The 23724-nt window shown below is 42.9% G+C and overlaps 1 protein-coding gene across 2 annotated transcripts in view; it reads left to right on the top strand.

Annotated features, from left to right (window-relative positions):
• The window catches only part of LOC122935129 (cytochrome P450 2C5-like), a 102755-nt gene extending 79239 nt beyond the window's left edge, over positions 1 to 23516 (top strand). Inside the window, exons 8-11 of one of the 2 annotated variants that reach the window (XM_044290893.1) lie at positions 11796 to 11980; positions 15186 to 15327; positions 16485 to 16742; positions 22800 to 23516. In XM_044290893.1, coding sequence (XP_044146828.1) covers positions 11796 to 11980; positions 15186 to 15327; positions 16485 to 16663 — 506 coding nt within the window. In that variant the 3' untranslated portion in view covers positions 16664 to 16742; positions 22800 to 23516. Of the gene's footprint in view, positions 1 to 11795; positions 11981 to 15185; positions 15328 to 16484; positions 16743 to 22792 lie in introns of both variants that reach the window. The other variant, XM_044290895.1, reaches the window with a different exon arrangement.
• Positions 23517 to 23724: the final 208 nt, after the last annotated feature.

Consider the following 23724-nt stretch of genomic DNA (forward strand, 5'->3'; position numbering starts at 1 on the left):
CATGTGTTGTTTCGAGGTCAGGCAGTGGCAGTTTATCCGAGACACCTGTCAGGTGCTGAAGCCCTTCAAAGAGGCCACAAAGTTTGTCAGTACGGACAAGTGCTGCATAAACAATGTCATAGCTCTCATATTTATGTTAGAACAGACATTGACTGTCATGCAGCAGGGGACGACAGCGGAATATGAACAGCTAACAGATCTTGCTGTCCGCCCTGTAGCTGTTGGGGACCCACAAGAACAAACCGCCATGGACAAGGATAAGGAGTGGCCACTGGAAGAGGATTAGGAATCGGAGGTGGAGGAGCAAGAGGATGATGATGACAATGACACCGGCCATGATAGCCAGTCATCTATTGAGGGTTGGAACCAGAAAGAACTGGCTCCTTGAGCACGCTGGCCAGAATTGGCGACTTGTATGCTTGCTTACTTGCGCAGTCTGATGATTACTGGATAGCGATGCTTTTAGACATTTGTTACCAAAGAAGTGTGAGAATGTTTTCCTCCCTCAGAAAAATAAACCAAATTATGTTATTATCAGGAAACACTGTACGCAGCTTTCGGTAAGCAGATGCCGGCCACCAGCGTGTCTGAAAGGGAGGCTCTTTATGCCCCCCACAGAGTCACCCACCACCACAAGCAGCAGAAGCCACAGCCAGTGGCGTACACACAATCCATGGGGCCCCGATGCGAAACTGATCCAAAGGGCCCCCTCCCCCGTTGCATCGTCCCCCCAAACGTGCCTCCAAAAGTAGCCATCTTTTGCTTTGATTACTGCTTTGCACACTCTTGGCATTCTCTTGATGAGCTTTAAGAGGTAGTCACCTGAAATGGTCTTCCAACAGTCTTGAAGGAGTTCCCAGAGATGCTTAGCACTTGTTGGCCCTTTTGCCTTCACTCTGCGGTCCAGCTCACCCTAAACCATCTTGATTGGGTTCAGGTCCGGTGACTGTGGAGGCCAGGTCATCTGGTGCAGCACCCAATCACTCTCTTTCATGGTCAAATAGCCCTTACACAGCCTGGAGGTGTGTTTGGGGTCATTGTTCTGTTAAATAAATGATGGTCCAACTAAACGCAAACCGGATGGAATAGCATGCCGCTGCAAGATGCTGTGGTAGCCATGCTGGTTCAGTATGCCTTCAATTTTGAATAAATCCCCAACAGTGTCACCAGCAAAGCACCCCCAAACCATCACATCTCCTCCTCCATGCTTCACGGTGGGAACCAGGCATGTAGAGTCCATCCGTTCACCTTTTCTGTGTCGCACAAAGACACGGTTGGAACCAAAGATCTCAAATTTGGACTCATCAGACCAAAGCACAGATTTCCACTGGTCTAATGTCCATTCCTTGTGTTCTTTAGCCCAAACAAGTCTCTTCTGCTTGTTGCCTGTCCTTCGCAGTGGTTTCCTAGCAGATATTCTACCATGAAGGCCTGATTCACACAGTCTCCTCTTAACAGTTGATCTAGAGATGTGTCTGCTGCTAGAACTCTGTGTGGCATTGACCTGGTCTCTAATCTGAGCTGCTGTTAACCTGCGATTTCTGAGGCTGGTGACTCGGATGAACTTATCCTCGACAGCAGAGGTGACTCTTGGTCTTCCTTTCCTGGGGCGGTCCGCATGTGAGACAGTTTCTTTGTAGCGCTTGATGGTTTTTGTGACTGCACTTGGGGACACTTTCAAAGTTTTCCCAATTTTTGGGACTGACTGACCTTCATTTCTTAAAGTAATGATGGCCACTTGTTTTTCTTTACTTAGCTGCTTTTTTCTTGCCATAATACACATTCTAACAGTCTATTCAGTAGGACTATCAGCTGTGTATCCACCTGACTTCTCCACAATGCAACTGATGGTCCCAACCACATTTATAAGGCAAGAAATCCCACTTATTAAACCTGACAGGGCACACCTGTGAAGTGAAAACCATTTCAGGTGACTACCTCTTGAAGCTCATCAAGAGAATGCCAAGAGTGTGCAAAGCAGTAATCAAAGCAAAAGGTGGCTACTTTGAAGAACCTAGAATATGACATATTTTCAGTTGTTTCACACTTTTTTGTTATGTAAATAATTCCACATGTGTTAATTCATAGTTTTGATGCCTTCAGTGTGAATCTACAATTTTCATAGACATGAAAATAAAGAAAACTCTTTGAATGAGAAGGTGTGTCCAAACTTTTGGTCTGTACTGTAGGTATAGGCTGTACATATTTATAGGCTGTACATAGGTATAGGCTGTATATAAGTGCAGGGCATGCTGCTGCAGAACACAGGAGGAAGTTTGTAAGAACTCATCAATAGTGTGGGCAAGTGTGTGGGCATTCTGCAAGGCGGGTGAGCGGGCGCACTGAGCGCACATAGTAAACTTTTGAGTGGGGGCACAATAATTGCTACACGGCTGCTCACCCGCGAAGCTTAGAGGGAACACTGCCCAGCGGCCAGTGGCGTAACTATAGTGTTATGGGCCACAGTGCAAACTTTGGATTGGGCCCCCCCCCCCTCCTCCATTTTTACAAAGAAGCGGCAGATTTTCTTACTAAGGGCTCTTTCCGTGCAGCTAATCTGCTGCGTGAGAGAGAGCCAAGCCCCATTCTGGACAGCAGAGACACGGAGCAGTAACATGATTGACTGTGATCTTTTTACTACAAAATCCCGTTGACAACTTTATCTCACTGTGATTTTGTAGTAAAAAGATCACAGAGAGGCACGGAACATTATCAATCATGTTAATGCTCCGTGTCTCTGCTGTCCGGAACGGGGCTTGGCTCTCTTTCACGCAGCAGATTACCCACACGGGATCCGCTCGTGTTAAAGAGCCCTAAGCCCAATGCATGGCTACACTCACCCAGTCCTAATAAAATCTGGTCCTACCTTATCCAGGGTGTCACTGGCATCGGCGTGATGTCCACTGGATCCAGAACAAGGTCCCTGCAGTGAGAAAAAAAGAATAATCACAAAAGGAAGGGATGGTGACTGACCCTGTGAAATCACCAGCAGAGGGCGCTGTGCTGGCCTGTAAGACTGAGCCTTGCCAATGTATAGCAGGGTAATCTAGGACAGTGTTTCCCAACCAGTGTGCCTCCAGCTGTTGCAAAACTACAACTCCCAGCATGCCGGACAGTCTTTGGTTGTGCGGGCATGCTGGGAGTTCTAGTTTTGCAACAGCTGGAGGCACACTGGTTGGAAAACACTGATCTAGGACATTTCTCCTAAGTGCAACCACACAGTACTAATGCCCACCTTGTGGCCCCTCACAGTAGTTATGCCCGGATATGTGCCCCCTCACAGTAGTTATGCCAAATATGTGTCCCCTTACAGTAGTTATGCCCAGATATGTCCTCCCTCACAGTAGTAATGCCAGATTATGTGTCCCCTCACAGTAGTAATGTCCAGTTATGTGCCCTCTCACAGTAGTAATGCCAAATATGTGCCCCCTTACAGTAGTAATGCCCAGATATGTGCCCCCTCACAGTAGTAATGTCAGATTATGTGCTCCCTTACAGTAGTAATGCAAAATATGTGTCCCCTCACAGTAGTAATGCCCAGATATGTGCTCCCTCACAGTATTAATGCCCAGATTATATGCCCCTCACAGTAGTAATGCCAGATTATGTGTTTCCTCACAGTAGTAATGCCAAATATGTGCCCCCTCACAGTAGTAATGCCCAGATATGTGCCCCCTCACAGTAGTAATGCCAGATTATGTGTCCCATCACAGTAGTAATGCCAGATTATGTGTCCCCTCACAGTATTAATGCCATATTATGTGTCACCTCACAGTAGTTATGCCAGATTATGTGTCCCCACAGTACTAATGCCAGATGATGTGCCCCTCACAGTAGTAATGCCAGATTATATGCCCCTCACAGTAGTAATGCCATTTATGTGCCCCTCACAGTAGTTATGCCAGATTATGTGCCCCTCACAGTAGTAATGCCAGATTATGTGCCCCTCACAGTAGTTATGCCAGATGATGTCCCCTTCACAGTAGATATGCCAAGATATGTGCCCCCTCAGAGTGGTTATGCCAGATTATGTGCCCCTCACATTAGATATGCCCACATATGTGCCTTTCACAGTAGTTATGCCTGATTACATGCCCCCTCACAGTAGTTATGCCTTCATATGTGCCCCCTCATAGTTATGCCTTCATATGTGTCCCCCTCACAGTAGTTAGGCCAGATTAGGTGCCCCCTCAAATTAGTTATGGCAGATTAGGTGACCCTCAGTAGAGATGCCCACTTTTGTGCCCCCTCACTCTAGTTGTGCCCATCAATTCCCCCCCCCCCTTGCCCCTAGTCTGCAGCGTTAGAAAAAAAAAACACATACTTACCTTCTTCCCTGATGACAGGCTCCCACACTCATCATGCTGCTGGCTGTGCTAAAGGCAGATTCCCGGGCTTTCAGCTTTCCTCCCACGGCCAGCAGGAGGAGCTCCTGAGCTCTGAAGATCAGTGAAGCAGGGAGCAGAGAGGTTTCCCTGCTTCACTATGGAAACGAACTGTGAGTGCTCGCTCCCCCCCCCCCCCATATTATACATGTAATGGAGGCATGGAGCGCTCTGATTCGGCCCGAAATTGCCACTGTACTTCATGCTGGGCCCCATCAGAGCACTCCATTACATGTGAGTACAGCGGAGTCCCTGCCAGCGGCCGTTCTTAACATGCTTTAGGGCGGGCTGGGGGTCCACAGGCGTCTAGGCCCCCTGGAGTGCCGGGCGTGGTCGCAACTGCAATCCCTGCATGTATACCAGTGGCCACAGCTGTAGTATAGTAGAATTAACAGCCATTTCCGTCTTCTTAACATGATGGAACAGTTTTCCATCTGCTGCACTAAGGTGAGGCCAGTCAGCAAGCTGATATCTTCCGTCTCAAAGCCCAGGTTCAGGCCTACCTATAGGATGTATACAAGCCCTCCCGCGCTCCCAGATTCACTCAAACCTACGTATCAAGGTTCACTGCCACGGTCTGCTGCAGTGACCGTAATGTAAAAGTATTATCAAGGTCTGATTTGGACACAAATCAGAATCGGAACCTGCGCTGATTCCGATATGTTTCGAAGTATTGGGTGGAGTATTGGGTACGAGAAGGGAAGAGAAGCAACAGAATTTTTTCTGAGAAAAGATGGCGTTATGCCAGAAAATCAGATTAATTTTATCGGAGAATGTATCACTTTTATCTTAAAGCACAATTATTTTAAATACGGATCCGATTTTTATTTGCAGACGTGGGGGACCGCGATGGGGACGAGATTCGCACCGAGTTTCAAAAACCTATATATGGGTCGATGGGAGGAGCTCACCTACCAGACCTTGGGCGGAACCGATGCGAATCTGGTCCTATGGAAACGTTTTATTGACAACGTGATCTTTATATGGAAGGGAGATGAAATTTTACTGGATAAATTTTTAACGGATTTAAATTAAAATGATTTTTATCTCAATTTTAGTCCTACTTGGAGCAGGACCCAGATCAACTTTTTGGACCTAACCATTTCCATATCAGAGGGCTCCATTGTAACAAAAACTTACCACAAACCCACTGACACTAACAGTTTCATACCCCTCAACAGTTGCCACCTACCTACCTGGCTGAATAATATTCCACGCAGTCAATATATACGCGCTAGGAGAAACTGCACCAATGACAGGGACTATGATGAAGAAGTACAGAAACTTAATAAGAAATTTCGGGACAAAGGATATGACATCAAGAGACTGATACCAATTGCAGAACAAATCAACAATCTGGACCAACGCATACTATTACAGACTAAACAAACAGATGATGACCACCCACAAATAATTGACATCCCAATAATTAGTAATTACAGTGAAGGTATGTCCACTTTCAAGAATATCATCAAACGACATTGGGAGATACTCAAACAGGACAAACAAATCGGCGAAATGTTGACACCCCACCCAAAATTTATATTTAAGAAGGCCCCCAACCTCTCCAATCTAGTGGCACCCTCCGTCACAATTAAAACATCATCCACAAATAAACACAACATGAAGAAGGGCTTCTTTCCATGCAAATTATGCTCAAATTGTAAACTGATCAATAAATTCACAAAAGGACCTATGTTAGAAATAAAAATAAAAGACTCCGCTTTTAAACTAAACCACTATATGACATGCAATACGGCAGGAGTCATATACTTCATAAGATGCCCATGTCAAAATCTATGTGGGAAGGACCAAAAGACAACAAAAAACAAGAATTATAGAACATGTGAACAATATACATAAGAAATTTGAGGGACACCCACTATCCCGTCACTATGCCCAACATCATGCAAGCAAATTTATGGGATCCACTTTTGGAGGGATTGAAAAAGTACCGGTCAATAAGAGAGGTGGTGACTACTTAAAAGAGATGTCAAGACAAGAAAGTAAATGGATTTTTAAATTAAACAGCCTGGCCCCATATGGCCTCAATCAAGGAATTGAACTGTTTGCATTTGAATAAAATATTGACTGGATCAGATGTGGTTAAGTGTTCCTAGTGCCAATAAACTAGTAGTTGCCATGGAAACAACAGCCTATTTACTTTCAGGATTGACAAACCTTACCATCCCTGACGAAGGAGCCCGTTTTGGCTCTGAAACGCGTCGGATTGAATTTGTCCCCTGAAGGCTTCCATACCAAGTGCGGTGACGTCACACGCCAAGTTCCCGGACTTCAACTGGGGTTCCCTCGCGTGAGTGATCTGCTGCCGGCCGGAGCACCACCTACGCTAGAGGTTGAACCTGAAGGCGCTTTGGAACCCAACCAACCCACCGGATCCAATAATAAGAACATTCTACGGACAGACTACCTGCTAAATAAGGTAACCACTCCAAAGACTACGGTTAATATTCCTTCCCTTGCACACCCACTCAATACTGTGAATACCCCTTGTACTTCCACCCAATACTTCGAAACGTATCGGAATCAGCGCAGGTTCCGATTCTGATTTGTGTCCAAATCAGACCTTGATAAGATCAGGCCTACCTATAGTCTGGCCAGTCTCGGGCAAATACCCTGTTCCCTGACCCCATGGATTTCTGGGTAGGCAGACTGGAACAGTGGCCCGAACTGGTACAGCACAATCTCTTTCTTGCCCAGCCTCAAGTGTCATCTTTGAGAAGGTTTTCAGCGACACGATGGGAGCGTGGTGACATCAAACAGATAGAGTTGTCCTCTGCCAGTGTCCAAAACATCACTTCTGTCAAGCCTGGATTCCGGAGGATTTTCACACTCCTCTGGCTGATTAGATCTGGCCTTGCTGACGGTGCAACATCTTGCCGCTGTTGCTGTCTGCTTGGCTACCGTCCTGCCTACCATTATGTTCCGTATGGCTGCTGCTGCCTATCTGCCATCATGTTCTGTATTGCTGCTGCTGCCTCCATCATGCCACTGCCACCATGATGCTGCTGTCTGCCTGCCAACATGTACCATATGGCTGCTGCTGCCACCGCCTCAGTTGCTAGTCCTCACTGCTAATCTCCTACTGCCACCACTACCAATACCACCATCGCCACTAGTACAACTAACACCCATAGACCGCTGATCTGCTGCCTTGTATGTTCCGTGCTATGCTGCCTCTGCTCTGCTACTATTGCAGCTATGTGCCTCTAATACCCTACCCTTTCCACAACCACACTGTACTGCTGCTGCTCCCAATTAAACGGGAGAATTTTTCAAGGCTTGTTCAGAACCAGACACTTTTTCTTTTGACAATTAAAACTTGTGTGTGTTGTATGGGCAGGCATTCTGACCACGTCAAGGCATAATATTTGGATGGTTGGACCCCAACAATTTATTTTAATTATACCATAACACCGTCTGTGTTCCTGATAAGGGAATATGCTCCTGATAAGGGACAATTTTTGAAAAGTTTCTAATATGAAAAAAGCATAACACATGTAACAACACAGTGTGTTTTTAAACACGATGTTCATTAACGCTGCCAAGCATGCGTTTGCCACTTTCCTATAGTGTTTACATTTTTTTAATGCCCTTCTGTATTGGTAGTATATATAATTGACTACCTCTATACTATATAAAATGGCCTACCTCTAAGTGTATATAATGACCCTATCTGTAGTACATAAAATGCTCTCCTCCACCCCCACACTGTAGTGCCCGCCAGCTTAAATACATAAAAAAAATACTCACCTGTGTTCTGCTCTTCTTTGGCATCTGTGATGCATGCCACAGGCTCTTCTTATCTGTGGCCTGAGTAACCGTGTCCAGGAACAGGCAGTCACAACAACATTGCAGTTCACGAACACCTGTATCTTGACATCATCAAGGCATCCTATGAGACCCAGTACAGGATGTTATGGTGGTGTCATTGCCATCTTCTGTGCCATTCTACCACCTCATAGGCTTCAGGCCTCTGAGGCTGAACAGTGGGAACAGGAGCCGTAGGCTCCCGTGTCCCACTGTAAACTGTCGCCCCCCTCAGAGGCAGGTCAGCCACCACCTGAGGCACAATACTGGCAGAAATGGGCCTGTGAGGATCATTTCAGTAAGATGTAAAAATTCCAAAACCTTGTCCAGTTTATTTATTAAACATATTGCACATTTACATGGCATTCCTAAAAAACATTGTTTCTGAAAGATGGTTACTATTTTTGTCCTGGTTTTGGAGGGCTTGTTTGTAACAAGTTCCAGGTCCAGGTTTTTTTTTTTCCTCTGCATTTCATTCTCAGACTAAGGGCTCATGCCCACAAATGTGTGTCGGCCGTTGCCGTATTGCGGTCTGCATCACAGATCACGGACCCATTCACTTGAATGGATCCTCAATCCGGGACATGCGGAACGGAGGCATGGATCGAAAGTCTACGGAAGCACTACAGAGTGCTTCTGTGGGTTTACTTTATGTGCCTCCGCACCGCAAAAAAGTTGTGCATGCACTACTTTTATTGTGGTGCGGACCATCGGATCCAGATCGCGGACCCCATTCAGGTGAATGGGGCCGCGATCTGCATGCGGCTGCCCCACAGTCGGTGCAATTTGCGGTCCACAGCACAGGCACGGGCCGCACACGTTCGTGGGCATGAGCCCTAATGGTCAGACTGAGAGGTTTAATCCAACCTTGAAACAGTATCTTAGAAGTTAAATCTCCACCATGAACCTGAATGGGTTACTTACCTGCCATTAGCAGAATTTGCCATAAATATAATATTCATCATCATGTGTCTTTCGACTGCTCACCTTTTTTTTCTGTAATTACCAGTTTCATCCCTCATTTGGGTAATTCTCTGCTTCCAATACTGAAAATCCAGGGGTAGAGATCAATGCTAATAAACTGTGCACACTTTGGGCCCAGGTTCAAATGAACCTGAAAGCCCAATTTTTTCAAAAAACAAAATGCTGACAAGAAACTGTCCACTGGTCCTTTGTTTTCTGTGATAAAGAAGGTATGGTTGTCCACTAAAAATGTACACCTCAAAATACCATCACATAATTTAGGTCCTAGATACATTGGTACCTATGACATTGTGGAATGTATTAGTCCTGTGTCTTTCCGGTTGTGTCTGCCCTTTTCGCTTTAAATTCATAATGTATTTCACAAATCACTCCTCAAAAAGTATATTTCTCCTGTGAGTCCGCCTAAGGGCCTTCTTTCTTCTGTCCAAGGGGAGTGGGATCGAGAGTATGAAGTACAACGTATTATTGATTAGAAGTTCCCTTCAATACCTAGTACATTAGAAGGCTTATGGACCTGAAGAGTGTGACTGTGTACCATCTGTCCATGTGAATCATCTGGTCAGATCTTTTCATTGAAAGTTTTCTCTTAAACCCATTCCTAATTCTAAGGGTCCAGTGGCCCCTTTTAGAATGGCGGGTACTGTCAGGAGTTCAAATCACATCATGGGCTGAACTAGGAGGGTTGCCATACCGTCCAGACAAGACCGATCCAATCCTAGAACTTGGTAAGGGATTTAAGACAGCTGTTCCCTATCATTATTGCCATGGCTCCCTAGTTATTGTTATTGAAAGTGTCTTCACTAAGTGACTTACAACAGAGCCCTCTGGTATTTGACTTCTGGCTTATTTTTTGGGATTATCCTTGTGGCTGTTGATTCTGCTTACATCTAATCTGGTAACGACTCTGGCTAGTATCTGGATTTAACCGCTTGTGTACTGCATTCATCACAATTGCCTCTCCTGTTTTTTTTCTCCTGACCCTGCTTGCTGAGTACTCTTTTACCGCCCTGGTCATTCGTAAAGGTCTGGTACTAGTTTAACTGCACCAGTATTCTGTTATCAAGCTCGGCAGACATATCCTGAGTCCTTAGCAGCCAAGTCCACCCTGTCTTGTGGCAGGCTCAGGTGAATACCTAGGGGTAGACATAGTTTCATATTAACCAAGAGGTTTTGAAAGGCTGCTTGCAGATTTTGAGTTCACTGGCGGTGGTATGGATGGTGACTGTAGTTTTTCCTAACACTTCCTAACACTCGCAAAAAGGGTCGTGGCCTTGCAGTCACAGGGACTTCAGGACAAATCAGAGCATAGTTATACAAGTGGGTTGAATCTTTAAAAACTGAAATTCTGGTATTTTCTCCATCTACTATCCTAGCTGAACTTGATATCTCCATCTCAGTGTGTGGCACTACCATCACGCCTAAGCACTTGACACTGATCTTTCCTTTACCACTTATATTCAATCTCTCGCCCACTCATGCCACCTGCTCCTCAAAAATCTGCCGATTTATTACTGTGGAAACAACAAAAACTCTCATTGTTCCCCTGATCCATTCCTGTCTGAATTACTGTAACTCATTACTATTTGGCCTCCCCCTCACCAGACTCTTCCCTCTCCAATCTATCCTGAATGGAGTAGCCAGGCTCATCTATCTGTCTAGCAGCTACTCCAATGCCTCTGCCCTGTGCCAGTCATTGCACTGGTTGCCCATACGGTACAGGATTCAATTTAAACATCTCACTCTCACCCATAAAGCTCTCCACAGTGCTGCACCCCCCTACGTCTCCTCCCTCATTTCTGTCTACCATCCTACTCATGCTCTCCATTCAGACAATGAGTTTATATCCACCATCATCTGAACCTCTCACTCCTGTCTCCAAGACTTCTCTTGAGCTGGAATGCCCTACCCCAAGCAATTAGGTTAATTCACATGTACAGTTTTAGGCTCTCCCTAAAAACACATCTTTTTAGGTTAACATATCGCATCCCGAATGTAACCCTTCTCCATCTGCCCCCCCCCCCCCCCACACACACACACACTCACACACACACCTCCACCCTTTAGAATTATACCTCTGAACCTGATCTATCAGCATATACCCCACCCCATGCACTCAGAAGCAGTACAGATATTGGATGATGACTAGCTCATTCAGCCTTATATCTACTCCCCTGTTGTGTTAAGATAGCTAGACCATTGTACAAAACAAGCACTTCTACTTTTTGTCTCACCCCCATCTCCTCACAGATTGTAAGCTCTTGTGGAGCAGGGCCTTCATTTCTCTTGGTTTAATTGTTGACCTGTTTGCTGCTGTGTTATTTATTACTCTGTTTGTACGTGAACCCCCTGATTGTAGAGCGCTGTGGAATATGTTGGCGCTATAAATAAAGATTATTATTTAATATTAGTAGAATTTTTATGCACCCAAGGGAGCAATTTGTAATGACGGTGAGTTTAGCAGTCACCCATGATTTTATCATGAACCTACATGACCAGAGTGGAACCCTAGACTAAATGTGAGCAAAACTGATAACTTTTTATTTATTCTTTTAAACCTTTTAAACCTATAATTTTATGTATTTGTGTTGGGAATAGGAAAAGTTCAAAGTGAGATTGAAAAAGTTATTGGGTCAGCTGTGCCCCAAGCGAGTCATCGTAAAGTCATGCCCTATACTGACGCCGTCATCCATGAGATTCAACGTTTTGGAAACATTGTTCCAACCAACCTGCCACACGCTACTACTCAAGATGTCAATTTCCGGGGATATCTCCTGCCCAAAGTAAGTACAAAGAAATATTAAGGCTTATAACTTAGTTGTAATGATCTAGTTCCTATGATAAGCTTAGAGAAACCAACAAGGTGGCACAATTTCACGCATAGTAAACTTGATGATTTTGATAGGGGTCAGGGTACTCAGCTGGCCCCAAGACTTGCTAGCTACTGCTAGCCCAGTTGTTGATTCTTTTAATAACGTCAATAGAGGGGGAATTAGGATATTGTTGCCTGTCTTATAAGAATCCTCATGCCTACTAGAAGCTCTACATATGGACAAATAGTACCCTCAAATCCTGACCAAGGCCTCTCACTTAGCTAAGTCAGTTCTCTGTGCTTTGCACTAATGAGGGGCAAGCACCCCAAAAAGCTGTTTGCAGAGAGATGCTGGCTTAGCTATTATCTATTATGCTTCAAGGCCTGTTTAAAAGTTTAAGTATTAACTTAAAGGATTACTTTGCTTGGAAAGAAAGCACATTTACATATATGTTTCCCTGTTGAGCATCGGCTAGCCTATAAGACTCCCCATGCCTACTAAGCACTCTCTATAGGGGGACAGTGGCAGGGGATTGGTGAAGGTTATTCTTTAAAGCATTCTGAGGCTTTATTTTAATTCTTTAGCTGGCCATAAAATCCTTTTAAATAATGAGCCTAGAAATATGACTGATCTTTGACTCTACTTTATCATACTCAAGCTGTTCATAGATTATTTTATTTATTTAACTCATATAGCACTTTACAGACATTATCACCACTTGCTCTCCCAATGGAGTTCACAATCTAAACTCCAATCATTATGTGTATACAGTAAGTATATCTGGAGTGCGGGAGGAAGAACATACAAGCTCCATACACATGTTGTCCTCAGTCGAATTTGACCCTAGGTTCCAGCTCTGCAAGTACCAGTACTAACCAGTACTAACCACTAAATCACCATGATACCCATATATTTTATTAATAGCTATGAGTGGTCTGGTGCAATATTATATTTCTGCTGTAGCAGTCACTGAAATGACAAATGCCACTCCACCAAAAAGAACATGGTGGCTCTTAAAGGGACTCTGTCACCAGTTTCTAACCCCCACTTTTAAAAATATTGTTCTGTCCATGGAGCCCTTGTGATTACTAAGGTGTTGTTATAAGCTAAATCTGCTGGCTCGTTTTGATAAAAAAGTTTTATCTAACTTGTCAGTCATATAGTTAAGGTGCCCAGGGCGTTTCTCATGGCCTGAAGATGCCGCCCCCGCCGTTGGTGCCCAGCTCCTCCTCTGCTCTCGTCAGCGCCGCCTGAAAATCATGAGATACGCCTCCGGCTCTCCCTCACTCCCCCCTCCTTCTTTTCTAAGATCCCGCGCGTGCGCACAGGCCTGTGCCTGATGCGCCCGTGCGGACTTTTCGGTTCAGCCTCATTGAGCGAAGTGCGCATGCGCGAGCACTTCGCTCAACCTCCCGATAACGCGAACACTGCCGCACGCGCGGGATCTTAGAAAAGAAGGAGGGGGGAGTGAGGGAGAGCCGGAGGCGTATCTCATGATTTTCAGGCGGCGCTGACGAGAGCAGAGGAGGAGCTGGGCACCAAAGGCGGCGGGCGGCATCTTCAGGCCATGAGAAACGCCCTGGGCACCTTAACTATATGACTGACAGGTTAGATAAAACGTTTTTTTAAACGAGCCAGCAGATTTAGCTTATAACAACACCTTAGTAATCACAAGGGCTCCATGGACAGAACAATATTTTTAAAAGTGGGGGTTAGAAACTGGTGACAGAGTCCCTTTAAACTAGCTCACATTTTGCCAGAGATTTGCAAGGGCAGGTGGGCTTTTGACTGTGTCTCGGCTGCCCTGTGGATTCCCAGCTTTATTAAATTTTGTACCAATCACCCATAAAACAGTAAACATAATTATGTGTCTATTTACAGTTGCTTCATGGTTTCCATTTATAACAGAAAACACAATGCATAGCTAAATATACAAGCGCAAAAACACAAATGCAATCGCACACTGCAACCAGCACTCTGCCCTGCCTCTATGCTGGATGTTGAATGAGGCATTAGTGTACATTTTGGCCAAAGCGTTAGAAGCCACTCACCACGTCAGGGTCGTCTCTATGAGTGGTCCCTAACACCAGTTCCTACCTGTTATGGGCCATGACAGCCACACAAAGTCCAGGGAGCGCAGGTACAGCATGTACGCCAAGCACACTCTGCTTTTAACCCCGTCCGGTGCCATAACAGCTTCCATCGGATCCAGGGATGCAAGTACCAACATGCATGCTGAGCCCACTATATACTTCTCCTGGAGCCAAATGGCTACTGGTAGGCGCTATGAAAGCAGATTCAGTTTTATACTGACTTTAAAACAAGCCTCCAGGGCAGACTAACTGGTCAGGTGTGCATGACTGCTTGGAGATCGCCACGCCTCCAATATATACTACAAAGAAAAAAATGTGGGGTGTTCAGTCAGCACAACCCTGTATGCAGGTGCACATTGCTATGCAATGTGCACCTGCATACAGGGTTGTGCTGACTGAACCCCCTGCATAGCTAGATATGTTGCATGATGGCTACCACTAATGGACCCTTTTGACTTGCCATAGGGATCAATGGGTTCTTTCAGAGTTTCCATTACTTTGATAGGAAGAACAGTGCTGTGTTGCAGTGTTATTTCCATAATATCCTCAAAAGCAGGTTCCTAAAGGGGAATTGAGAACCATGGCTGTATTTGGAGTTTATGCTGCCCTAGGCAAGTTTAGTGCTCACACCTTCTATTAGTTTGCCTAAAGCTTCCTATTGACTTGTAGGTATGTGATAAAAAATGCATCCATGTTAACAGGCTGGAAGACAAACTAGTCTAACAACACTTATCTTAAGCTGTAGCTCTTGGTAGTTTTATACTTTTATTCTGACTGTTGCATTTTTCAGTAGTGACACTGAGGAGCCATATACTGGCTTCCCCTTTCTCCTCATCTGACTGCTCTGATGTCTCCTTATTACTTACTTTTGTTAACTGTAGCACTTTGCCAGGGCATTTAACCCATACACTTCCTGAAGGGATAAGGAGACATGAGAAGCAGCACAAGGGTCAAAATAAAGTTCCTGACACCCTAGGCCCATGCCCTTATGGTCCTTGTAAATGCTGCCTTGTTGAGAACACAATTTTAGTGAATTTAAGATCCATTGTAAATATGATTTATGCAAATATTGAAACTTCCAGGGGATACATGTCATCCCGCTGCTGACCTCCGTACTCTATGACAAGGATCATTTTGCAAAAGCTGATGAGTTTTACCCAGAACACTTTCTGGATTCCAGTGGAAATTTTTTAAGGAAAGAAGCATTCATGCCCTTCTCAGCTGGTGAGTAGTCCTCTCAGATGTCTTCTGGTAGAGTAATAACTAGAGCTGAGAAAATATCTCCATAATTTATCCAAACTGAGAAAAATAAAATATCAATATATGAATTACAAGGGTAAGAATGACTTGAGATCATGCCCCCCTTAATATTATCTATTTATCATATGAGGACCAGTGACTATAGTCTGAGAATGACCAGGAGTCATCGTCAGCAAGTGTCACAAAGTTTAAAGGAGGTGTCTGGCAGATTAAAATACATTTAAACAGGCTCAGGATGCAAAAAAAAATTAGTTAAATAACTCATACTCACCTTAACAATCCCAAATGCTCCTGTTCTAGATCTTTCTGGCACCTCTCTGTCTCTGCTTCCTGTCCCTCACTACACAGGAAATCACTGCTTAGCCAATCACTGGCCAGAATAGCGACCCGCCCTAGCCAGTGATTGGCTGAGCATTTATTTGCTGTTTGTCTAGAGCAGGCATCCTCAAACTGTGGCCCTCCAGCTGTTGCAAAACTACAACTCCCAGCATCCCCGAACAGCCTACAGGTCTCAGCCTACAGCAGGGCATTGTGGGAGTTGTAGTTTTACAACAGCTGGAGGGCCGCAGTTTGAGGATGCCTGGTCTAGAGGGACCAGAAAGCATAAACTGGGAGGAAACGGGAACATCATTCTGAAGTCTTTTCTAAAAATTGAATCCATTAATCAGCCATATTAAAATATCAAAATATATGGTAATTATAGGGGGCAAGTTCCTCCATTAGACACACTGTTTTATCATTATAATAAATGATTTTTGGCTCTGAAGGATTACAGCCTCATTGGAGCAATCCCTGATTTTTTATTATGCTCCCAAAGGTATCTCTGACATTGAAGAATTCGATGAGTTTTCAAGTGCAAACCTTATTTATTAAGAATTGCCCATTTTGGCTTCCATAAGGCAGGAACCTGAAGGACATCTGTGCCATGTGGTCTAATTTCCATTTTTAAATGTTGGGGGTTATAAAAATGTTCAGAGTAGATTGGCCACTCATGATGTTGTAGCAATTTCCCACCAATGTGTTAAATCAGCAGAAGTTGGAAGTATACAGTATCTTGCAAAAAAAAATTCCACTGAAAGAATACCACATTTTATCCGGGTTCTGATATTTCATTGCTTTAGGTAGAAGAAGTTGTGCTGGAGAGAGCTTGGCCAAAATGGAGCTGTTCCTGTTCTTCACAAGACTACTGCAGAACTTCACATTCCAGGCTCCTCCTGGGGCTGCATTAGACCTCAACTCTGCAATAGGATTTACAGCTGGACCACTGCCCCATAAGATATGTGCTATACCCTGTGTATAAGCTATGAATGTCACTTACACTGAAAATGTTAATAATTGTCTACATAGGTTTGCGGTCAAACAACATTTGAAAATGGAAACTGGAAAAAGTCTGCTAATTTAGGCAACCTTGTAGCTCCGTCTGTTAAAAAGAATACAGTGAGCAAGAAAGCCAATGTCAGAAAAGGCTTTTTTCCATGTAAATTATGTAAAAATTGTAAAATCTCTAGACTCCAAGCAAAACCCATACTAGAATTCGATACTCCTCAGGGCAAATTCACCATTAAGGATCACATTTCCTGCCACACCAAGGGGGTGATCTATGCCATCAAATGCCCGTGCCAAAAGATTTATATAGGACGCACCAAAAGGGAGCTCAAAATCAGAATTAGGGAGCATGTGAATAACATACACAAAAAGGCAGACCATCATCCGCTATCACGCCACTATGCCAACTTCCATCAGGGAAAATTTGCGGGATCTATTTTTATAGGAATTGAAAAAATAGAACAGGACAGTAGGGGAGGAGACTATATCAAATTGATGTCAAGGACGGAAAGCAAGTGGATCTTCAAATGTAACAGTTTGGCACCCACAGGGTTAAATCAAGAAATCGAACTTTTTGCTTTTCACTAACCACTAACCACTATTAGATCCATCGTACAATTTACTATCCATATATCTATGCCCTCATTATTAATATAACCAGTATTCAATGTATATTTAAAACTTTCAGGCACCCTTTAGTGGGACACATTTAATAATACATACCCCCAAGCACAATTGAGGAAAAAACACAGTGCCCTCCGCTTTACACATCTGCCCTGTACAAGCCGATTCCCGTCACCATGGAGACCTGATAGATTACTTAAACCCGCACGGACATTGCGCTAACCATCCCTGACGAAGGAGCCCGATAGGCTCCGAAACGCGTTGGAGATTTTTGTCCTACGACGGCTACAGTACCTATACAGGTGACGTCACCGCAGCGGTCTCCAGGACGACGGCAACAACCAGCTCCCTCGCACCACGCTTGCTTCCGGCCGGGGCAGCGTCTGTGCTAGAAGGTGAGCACACAGGACGGATTTTTTCACAACATACCGATTGGACTTCAAAAGAAAGAAACTAACCGGAGAGGACATAATACAGACCGTCATCAGGCAGGACTCTATCAGGTATAAACTATATATCGCATTATACACCGCACACTGTGAGAATTCTTCCTGCTTGAATCTGCCTTTTTTCCTTGTATTCAGTATAACAGACTAGACCAGTGTATCAGGTAGCTTTTTTCTCTATCATATATATATATATAAAAAAAAAAAAGTTTTCCGATCCTATCATCTGTCCCTTCCCCCTCCTCCTCATATCAGTACTTACCAACTAATCCTGACATAGAAGGTGGCAGCGGGTGGGCTCTGTTATTCCAGCGCTGGTGTCCTACGTTACCTTTTGGGTGACTATAGTATTCCTTTCATCTTGAAATTGAAGGAGGACAACAGCTCCTTCCGACACTTAGCAGCGGAGTCAGCTTCTGCTGATTATTCACAGACCCACCAGTAGGGAGCGCAAGGTGGATTCATCTTCTACTTTAGATTGTTTTATTACTTCTTGTTGTAACCTCCTTGCAGCATACCACCACCAACCATTATGAGTGAATTATGGAATGATAGGAAAGATAGAATCCTCTTTGTCCAGTCATTCTTTAACAAAAATATAAAGGAAAAACCAAACCAGTATAACCAATACTGGAAAGATAACAAAACAGAAATCATTGGTTACGTGAAAAAATTAGAACAACTATTAATCACTGAGATGCGGGATTTATGGGAAGTCTCTTCCCTAGAACAATACCTAGAAAATGACACGGTACCTAAGGGTTTAAAAGTGTCTAAACCGCTTAATGGTGATCTAGGGGACCCTATGACTCTAAATGAATGGGATTCATTATTCCATGATTTCTCCAAACAAGCAGTATGCTTTATTATAGACAAAAGAAAAGAAAGTCTAAGACGAAACAACAAGGAGATTCTGGAAATATTTGATAAAATAAGACCATATAAAGAAGAGGAAGAACTAATCAGGATCTCTAGGTCAATAAAAAATAGAATTAAAAATAAAGAAGATGCTATTATAGTCAAAAAAAACAAAAAATTCAAGAGAGACACAGGAGAAACAGACAAAATATCCAACACAGATACCCTACAGGAAGTCAGTTTGGTGTCAGAAGGGGAGTTTGACACCATTGATAACACATGGTGTGACTGTACCCTCAACAATCTTTCAGTCTATGAGGATAGTCCAGAAAAGGGACCAGCCACTAACCACACACACAATGACAGGATTAATACACCTTCACCATCTAAAATAGAATCTAGTAACACCATAGACAGAACCAAACAAGCAGAAAATGGCTCTATAATATCCCCAAACAGATATGCAATTCTAGAAAGAATAGAGGAAGATCCTATAACAGAGGCCATATCACCAAGGACCAGTACTACTAAACACAAAATACCTCAAAATCAGCAACCTAGTTATGCCGCCGTGACAAAAGGAGGCTATAACACATCCATAAAAACTAATTCTAAACAAACCAAATCCAGGAATACCATATCTAGTAAAAAAGTAAAGAAAACTATTAATAAGGATTTTTTTTGTGCAAGGAGCCAAACCACAAAAAAAAGAAAAAAAACCAAAAGGGGAAGAAGAGGTAGAGGAATGACCAAAACCACACTCCTACAGAAAAATCTGGGAGAAGGTATATTTAACCTGAGTAGTCATAATCTGACCAGAGAAGAACTCACCCTTCTCAATAAAGGTTTAAAATTTGCTCCGACATCTACATTTAATCCCTTCGATGCCTTTATAGGAGTAAAAAAATTCCTCAGAAAACTAGCCCTAAAAAAATTCTTCATCAAAAAGGAGAAAAACTACAATCCAAAAAAACAACCTTTGATGGACCAACGTGAGAACATTAACCATCTGACTAGAGAAGATGGAGGAATCCTTATGAGAAGTGCACAATCATGCCCTAAAATATCTCAGGAATCAAATATTAGACTGGTTAAGACTGACATCAATAATCCATCTACTGCTCAGGAAAAATTCACTCACACTGACTTAAAACCAGTTTCTAAATTTAACCCCGTTTCAGAATACTCGGATTCCATCATCACTTTCCAATCTTTGGTGATTAGGGACTTACTCCGCACCAACCCAAAAAAAAGGATAGGCCCCCACAATCTATCTAAAGGTGAAATCAAAGCTATCAAGTCCCTACAAATTAATCAATCCATTACCATCAGACCTGCAGATAAAGGTGGCGGATTAGTGATATTAAACCACAGTGATTACCACAAAGAATCCCTCAGACTCCTTTCTGATGATAAAACCTATAAAAAACTTACCATGGATCCCACTGATGCATACAAACGTAAACTGAATTCACTGCTTCAAAAAGGCAAAAATATGGGAATACTCTCAAGAGAAGAAACGCTCTTTACTAACAACCAGAGTCCTAAGATCCCCATATTTTACTACCTGCCAAAAATTCATAAAAACAGAAATAATCCCCCTGGCAGACCTATAATATCAGGCATTGACGGCCTTACCTCTAATTTATCAAAATATGTTGATGTCTTACTACAAGAGAAAGTTTTATCATTACCAGCCTACTTAAGGGACACCAAACATATTTTGCAAATTCTTGAAGGTATCCAATGGGAGTCCAATTATATCCTGGGAACACTGGACGTGACTGCCCTGTATACGATTATAGAAAAGAAAAAAGGCCGAGAGGCCGCAGAACATTTTTTAAGAAGGGACACAAAGATGTCAGAAGAACAGATCCATTTTATTGGGGATTGCATTACGTTCATTTTAGAACATAACTATTTTAAATATGGATCTGAATTTTATCTGCAGACGTGGGGGACCGCGATGGGGACCCGATTCGCACCGAGCTTCGCAAATCTATATATGGGCAGATGGGAGGAGTCTGCCATATTTCCCAATGGCGAGCTCGGTGCGGGTCTGGTCCTCTGGAGAAGATTTATTGACGATGTTGTTTTTATATGGAAAGGGGATGTATCATCACTAAATGATTTTTTAATTAACTTAAATAAAAATGAATTTTATCTACACTTCACTCCAACCTTTGATAAAAAACAAATCAACTTTCTTGACTTAACCATATTTATTGAAAACGGGAAAATAGAAACCAAAACCTACCATAAACCGACGGACACCAATAGCTTCATTCCCTTGGAAAGTTGCCATCTACCCTTATGGCTCAATAACATCCCCTTTAGTCAGTATATAAGAGCCCGCAGGAATTGCACCATCACCGAAGATTACTACAAGGAAGTTGATACATTAAATAAAAAATTCATTGAGAAAGGCTACAAGGAAGAAACACTGACTCCCATCACCAAAACTGTGATTGACATGGACAGAAACAAATTACTTGGAGAACAAATAAAAACTAAAAAGGAACAATATATAAGTGATGACACTGATGACATCCAAGTACCAATCATCACCACATATAGTGCAGGGGCTAATCATTTTAAGAAAATTATCTATAAATATTGGGATATCCTTAAATATGACAAAACGATCGGGAACAAAATCCCCCCCAAACCGACATTCATTTTTAAAAAGTCTGCTAATTTAGGCAACCTTGTAGCTCCGTCTGTTAAAAAGAATACAGTGAGCAAGAAAGCCAATGTCAGAAAAGGCTTTTTTCCATGTAAATTATGTAAAAATTGTAAAATCTCTAGACTCCAAACAAAACCCATACTAGAATTCGATACCCCTCAGGGCAAATTCACCATTAAGGATCACATTTCCTGCCATACCAAGGGGGTGATCTATGCCATCAAATGCCCGTGCCAAAAGATTTATATAGGACGCACCAAAAGGGAGCTCAAAATCAGAATTAGGGAGCATGTGAATAACATACACAAAAAGGCAGACCATCATCCGCTATCACGCCACTATGCCAACTTCCATCAGGGAAAATTTGCGGGATCTATTTTTATAGGAATTGAAAAAATAGAACAGGACAGTAGGGGAGGAGACTATATCAAATTGATGTCAAGGACGGAAAGCAAGTGGATCTTCAAATGTAACAGTTTGGCACCCACAGGGTTAAATCAAGAAATCGAACTTTTTGCTTTTCACTAACCACTAACCACTATTAGATCCATCATACAATTTACTATCCATATATCTATGCCCTCATTATTAATATAACCAGTATTCAATGTATATTTAAAACTTTCAGGCACCCTTTAGTGGGACACATTTAATAATACATACCCCCAAGCACAATTGAGGAAAAAACACAGTGCCCTCCGCTTTACACATCTGCCCTGTACAAGCCGATTCCCGTCACCATGGAGACCGGATAGATTACTTAAACCCGCACGGACATTGCGCTAACCATCCCTGACGAAGGAGCCCGATAGGCTCCGAAACGCGTTGGAGATTTTTGTCCTACGACGGCTACAGTACCTATACAGGTGACGTCACCGCAGCGGTCTCCAGGACGACGGCAACAACCAGCTCCCTCGCACCACGCTTGCTTCCGGCCGGGGCAGCGTCTGTGCTAGAAGGTGAGCACACAGGACGGATTTTTTCACAACATACCGATTGGACTTCAAAAGAAAGAAACTAACCGGAGAGGACATAATACAGACCGTCATCAGGCAGGACTCTATCAGGTATAAACTATATATCGCATTATACACCGCACACTGTGAGAATTCTTCCTGCTTGAATCTGCCTTTTTTCCTTGTATTCAGTATAACAGACTAGACCAGTGTATCAGGTAGCTTTTTTCTCTATCATATATATATATATAAAAAAAAAAAGTTTTCCGATCCTATCATCTGTCCCTTCCCCCTCCTCCTCATATCAGTACTTACCAACTAATCCTGACATAGAAGGTGGCAGCGGGTGGGCTCTGTTATTCCAGCGCTGGTGTCCTACGTTACCTTTTGGGTGACTATAGTATTCCTTTCATCTTGAAATTGAAGGAGGACAACAGCTCCTTCCGACACTTAGCAGCGGAGTCAGCTTCTGCTGATTATTCACAGACCCACCAGTAGGGAGCGCAAGGTGGATTCATCTTCTACTTTAGAAAATGGAAACTGCCCTAAAAAAATATTTTACTCCTGAGATGACCTATACATGTTGTCCCCATAACAATTGGAAAATTTATAGTTGATCTGGTGTCGCAAAAGTTTTCAAGAAGTAGTTGAGGTGCACTTGCATGAATGTAGGAAATTTATAATGGCCTGTTATGAAGTGTGAGAGTAACAAGGTAACTGTATGTATTATATTCATAATAATCTATATAACATGAATAACAATATATGTATAACTGAACGTTGAGTTTGTTCTATTTGTACTCTGTGTATACCTTATCATCTATTCCACTGTTACAGCATATCTTATCCTTAGAATACATTCTGAAGGTCATCTTTTTTACTTGTGCTGAGAAACAAGTTTGTAAGGAAAGGGCGAGTATTTGACTTGATATAGAATACAATGGTGACAATTGCTTAAGATGGAGGATGACCTGATATATACCAGATGTTCTAGGAAACGTTTCTCTTCGTTCTTAAAATAAATGGAACCAGATGATTTGTATTATTATCCAATTTGGGTCCAGTTTCATTAAAATGAATTTTTATCTATTTCCAAACAATAAGATATTGCCAATATGCTATCACGTGTAATTATGTAATCTGCTACATCTGATTTTTGAGTATTGTAACCGCTTTGTAACACCCAGTTACTCCCATTAACCTAAGGGTATAATAATAAAGATTTTTGGGGTGGTCCTGCAGATCTCCCTAGATACAGTCCTGTGTCTGTGTCTCTGTGTCGGCGACTTAATTATTTAATTACTTTGTACCTGAAAATTGAACTACTCTGAAAGAAGATGTCTTCTAGACCAATGTCCTCCAAGTCAACTTCTTCTATTCAAACTCAAACCAAGTTATCTGCTTCCAAGCCAATGTCTTAAGAGGAACCTTGCAAGGTAAATATAATAGTGATTATATTACAAAG

The sequence above is a fragment of the Bufo gargarizans genome, chromosome 4 (genome assembly GCF_014858855.1).
Source record: "Bufo gargarizans isolate SCDJY-AF-19 chromosome 4, ASM1485885v1, whole genome shotgun sequence".
In the NCBI taxonomy this organism is placed as follows: Eukaryota; Metazoa; Chordata; class Amphibia; order Anura; family Bufonidae; genus Bufo; species Bufo gargarizans.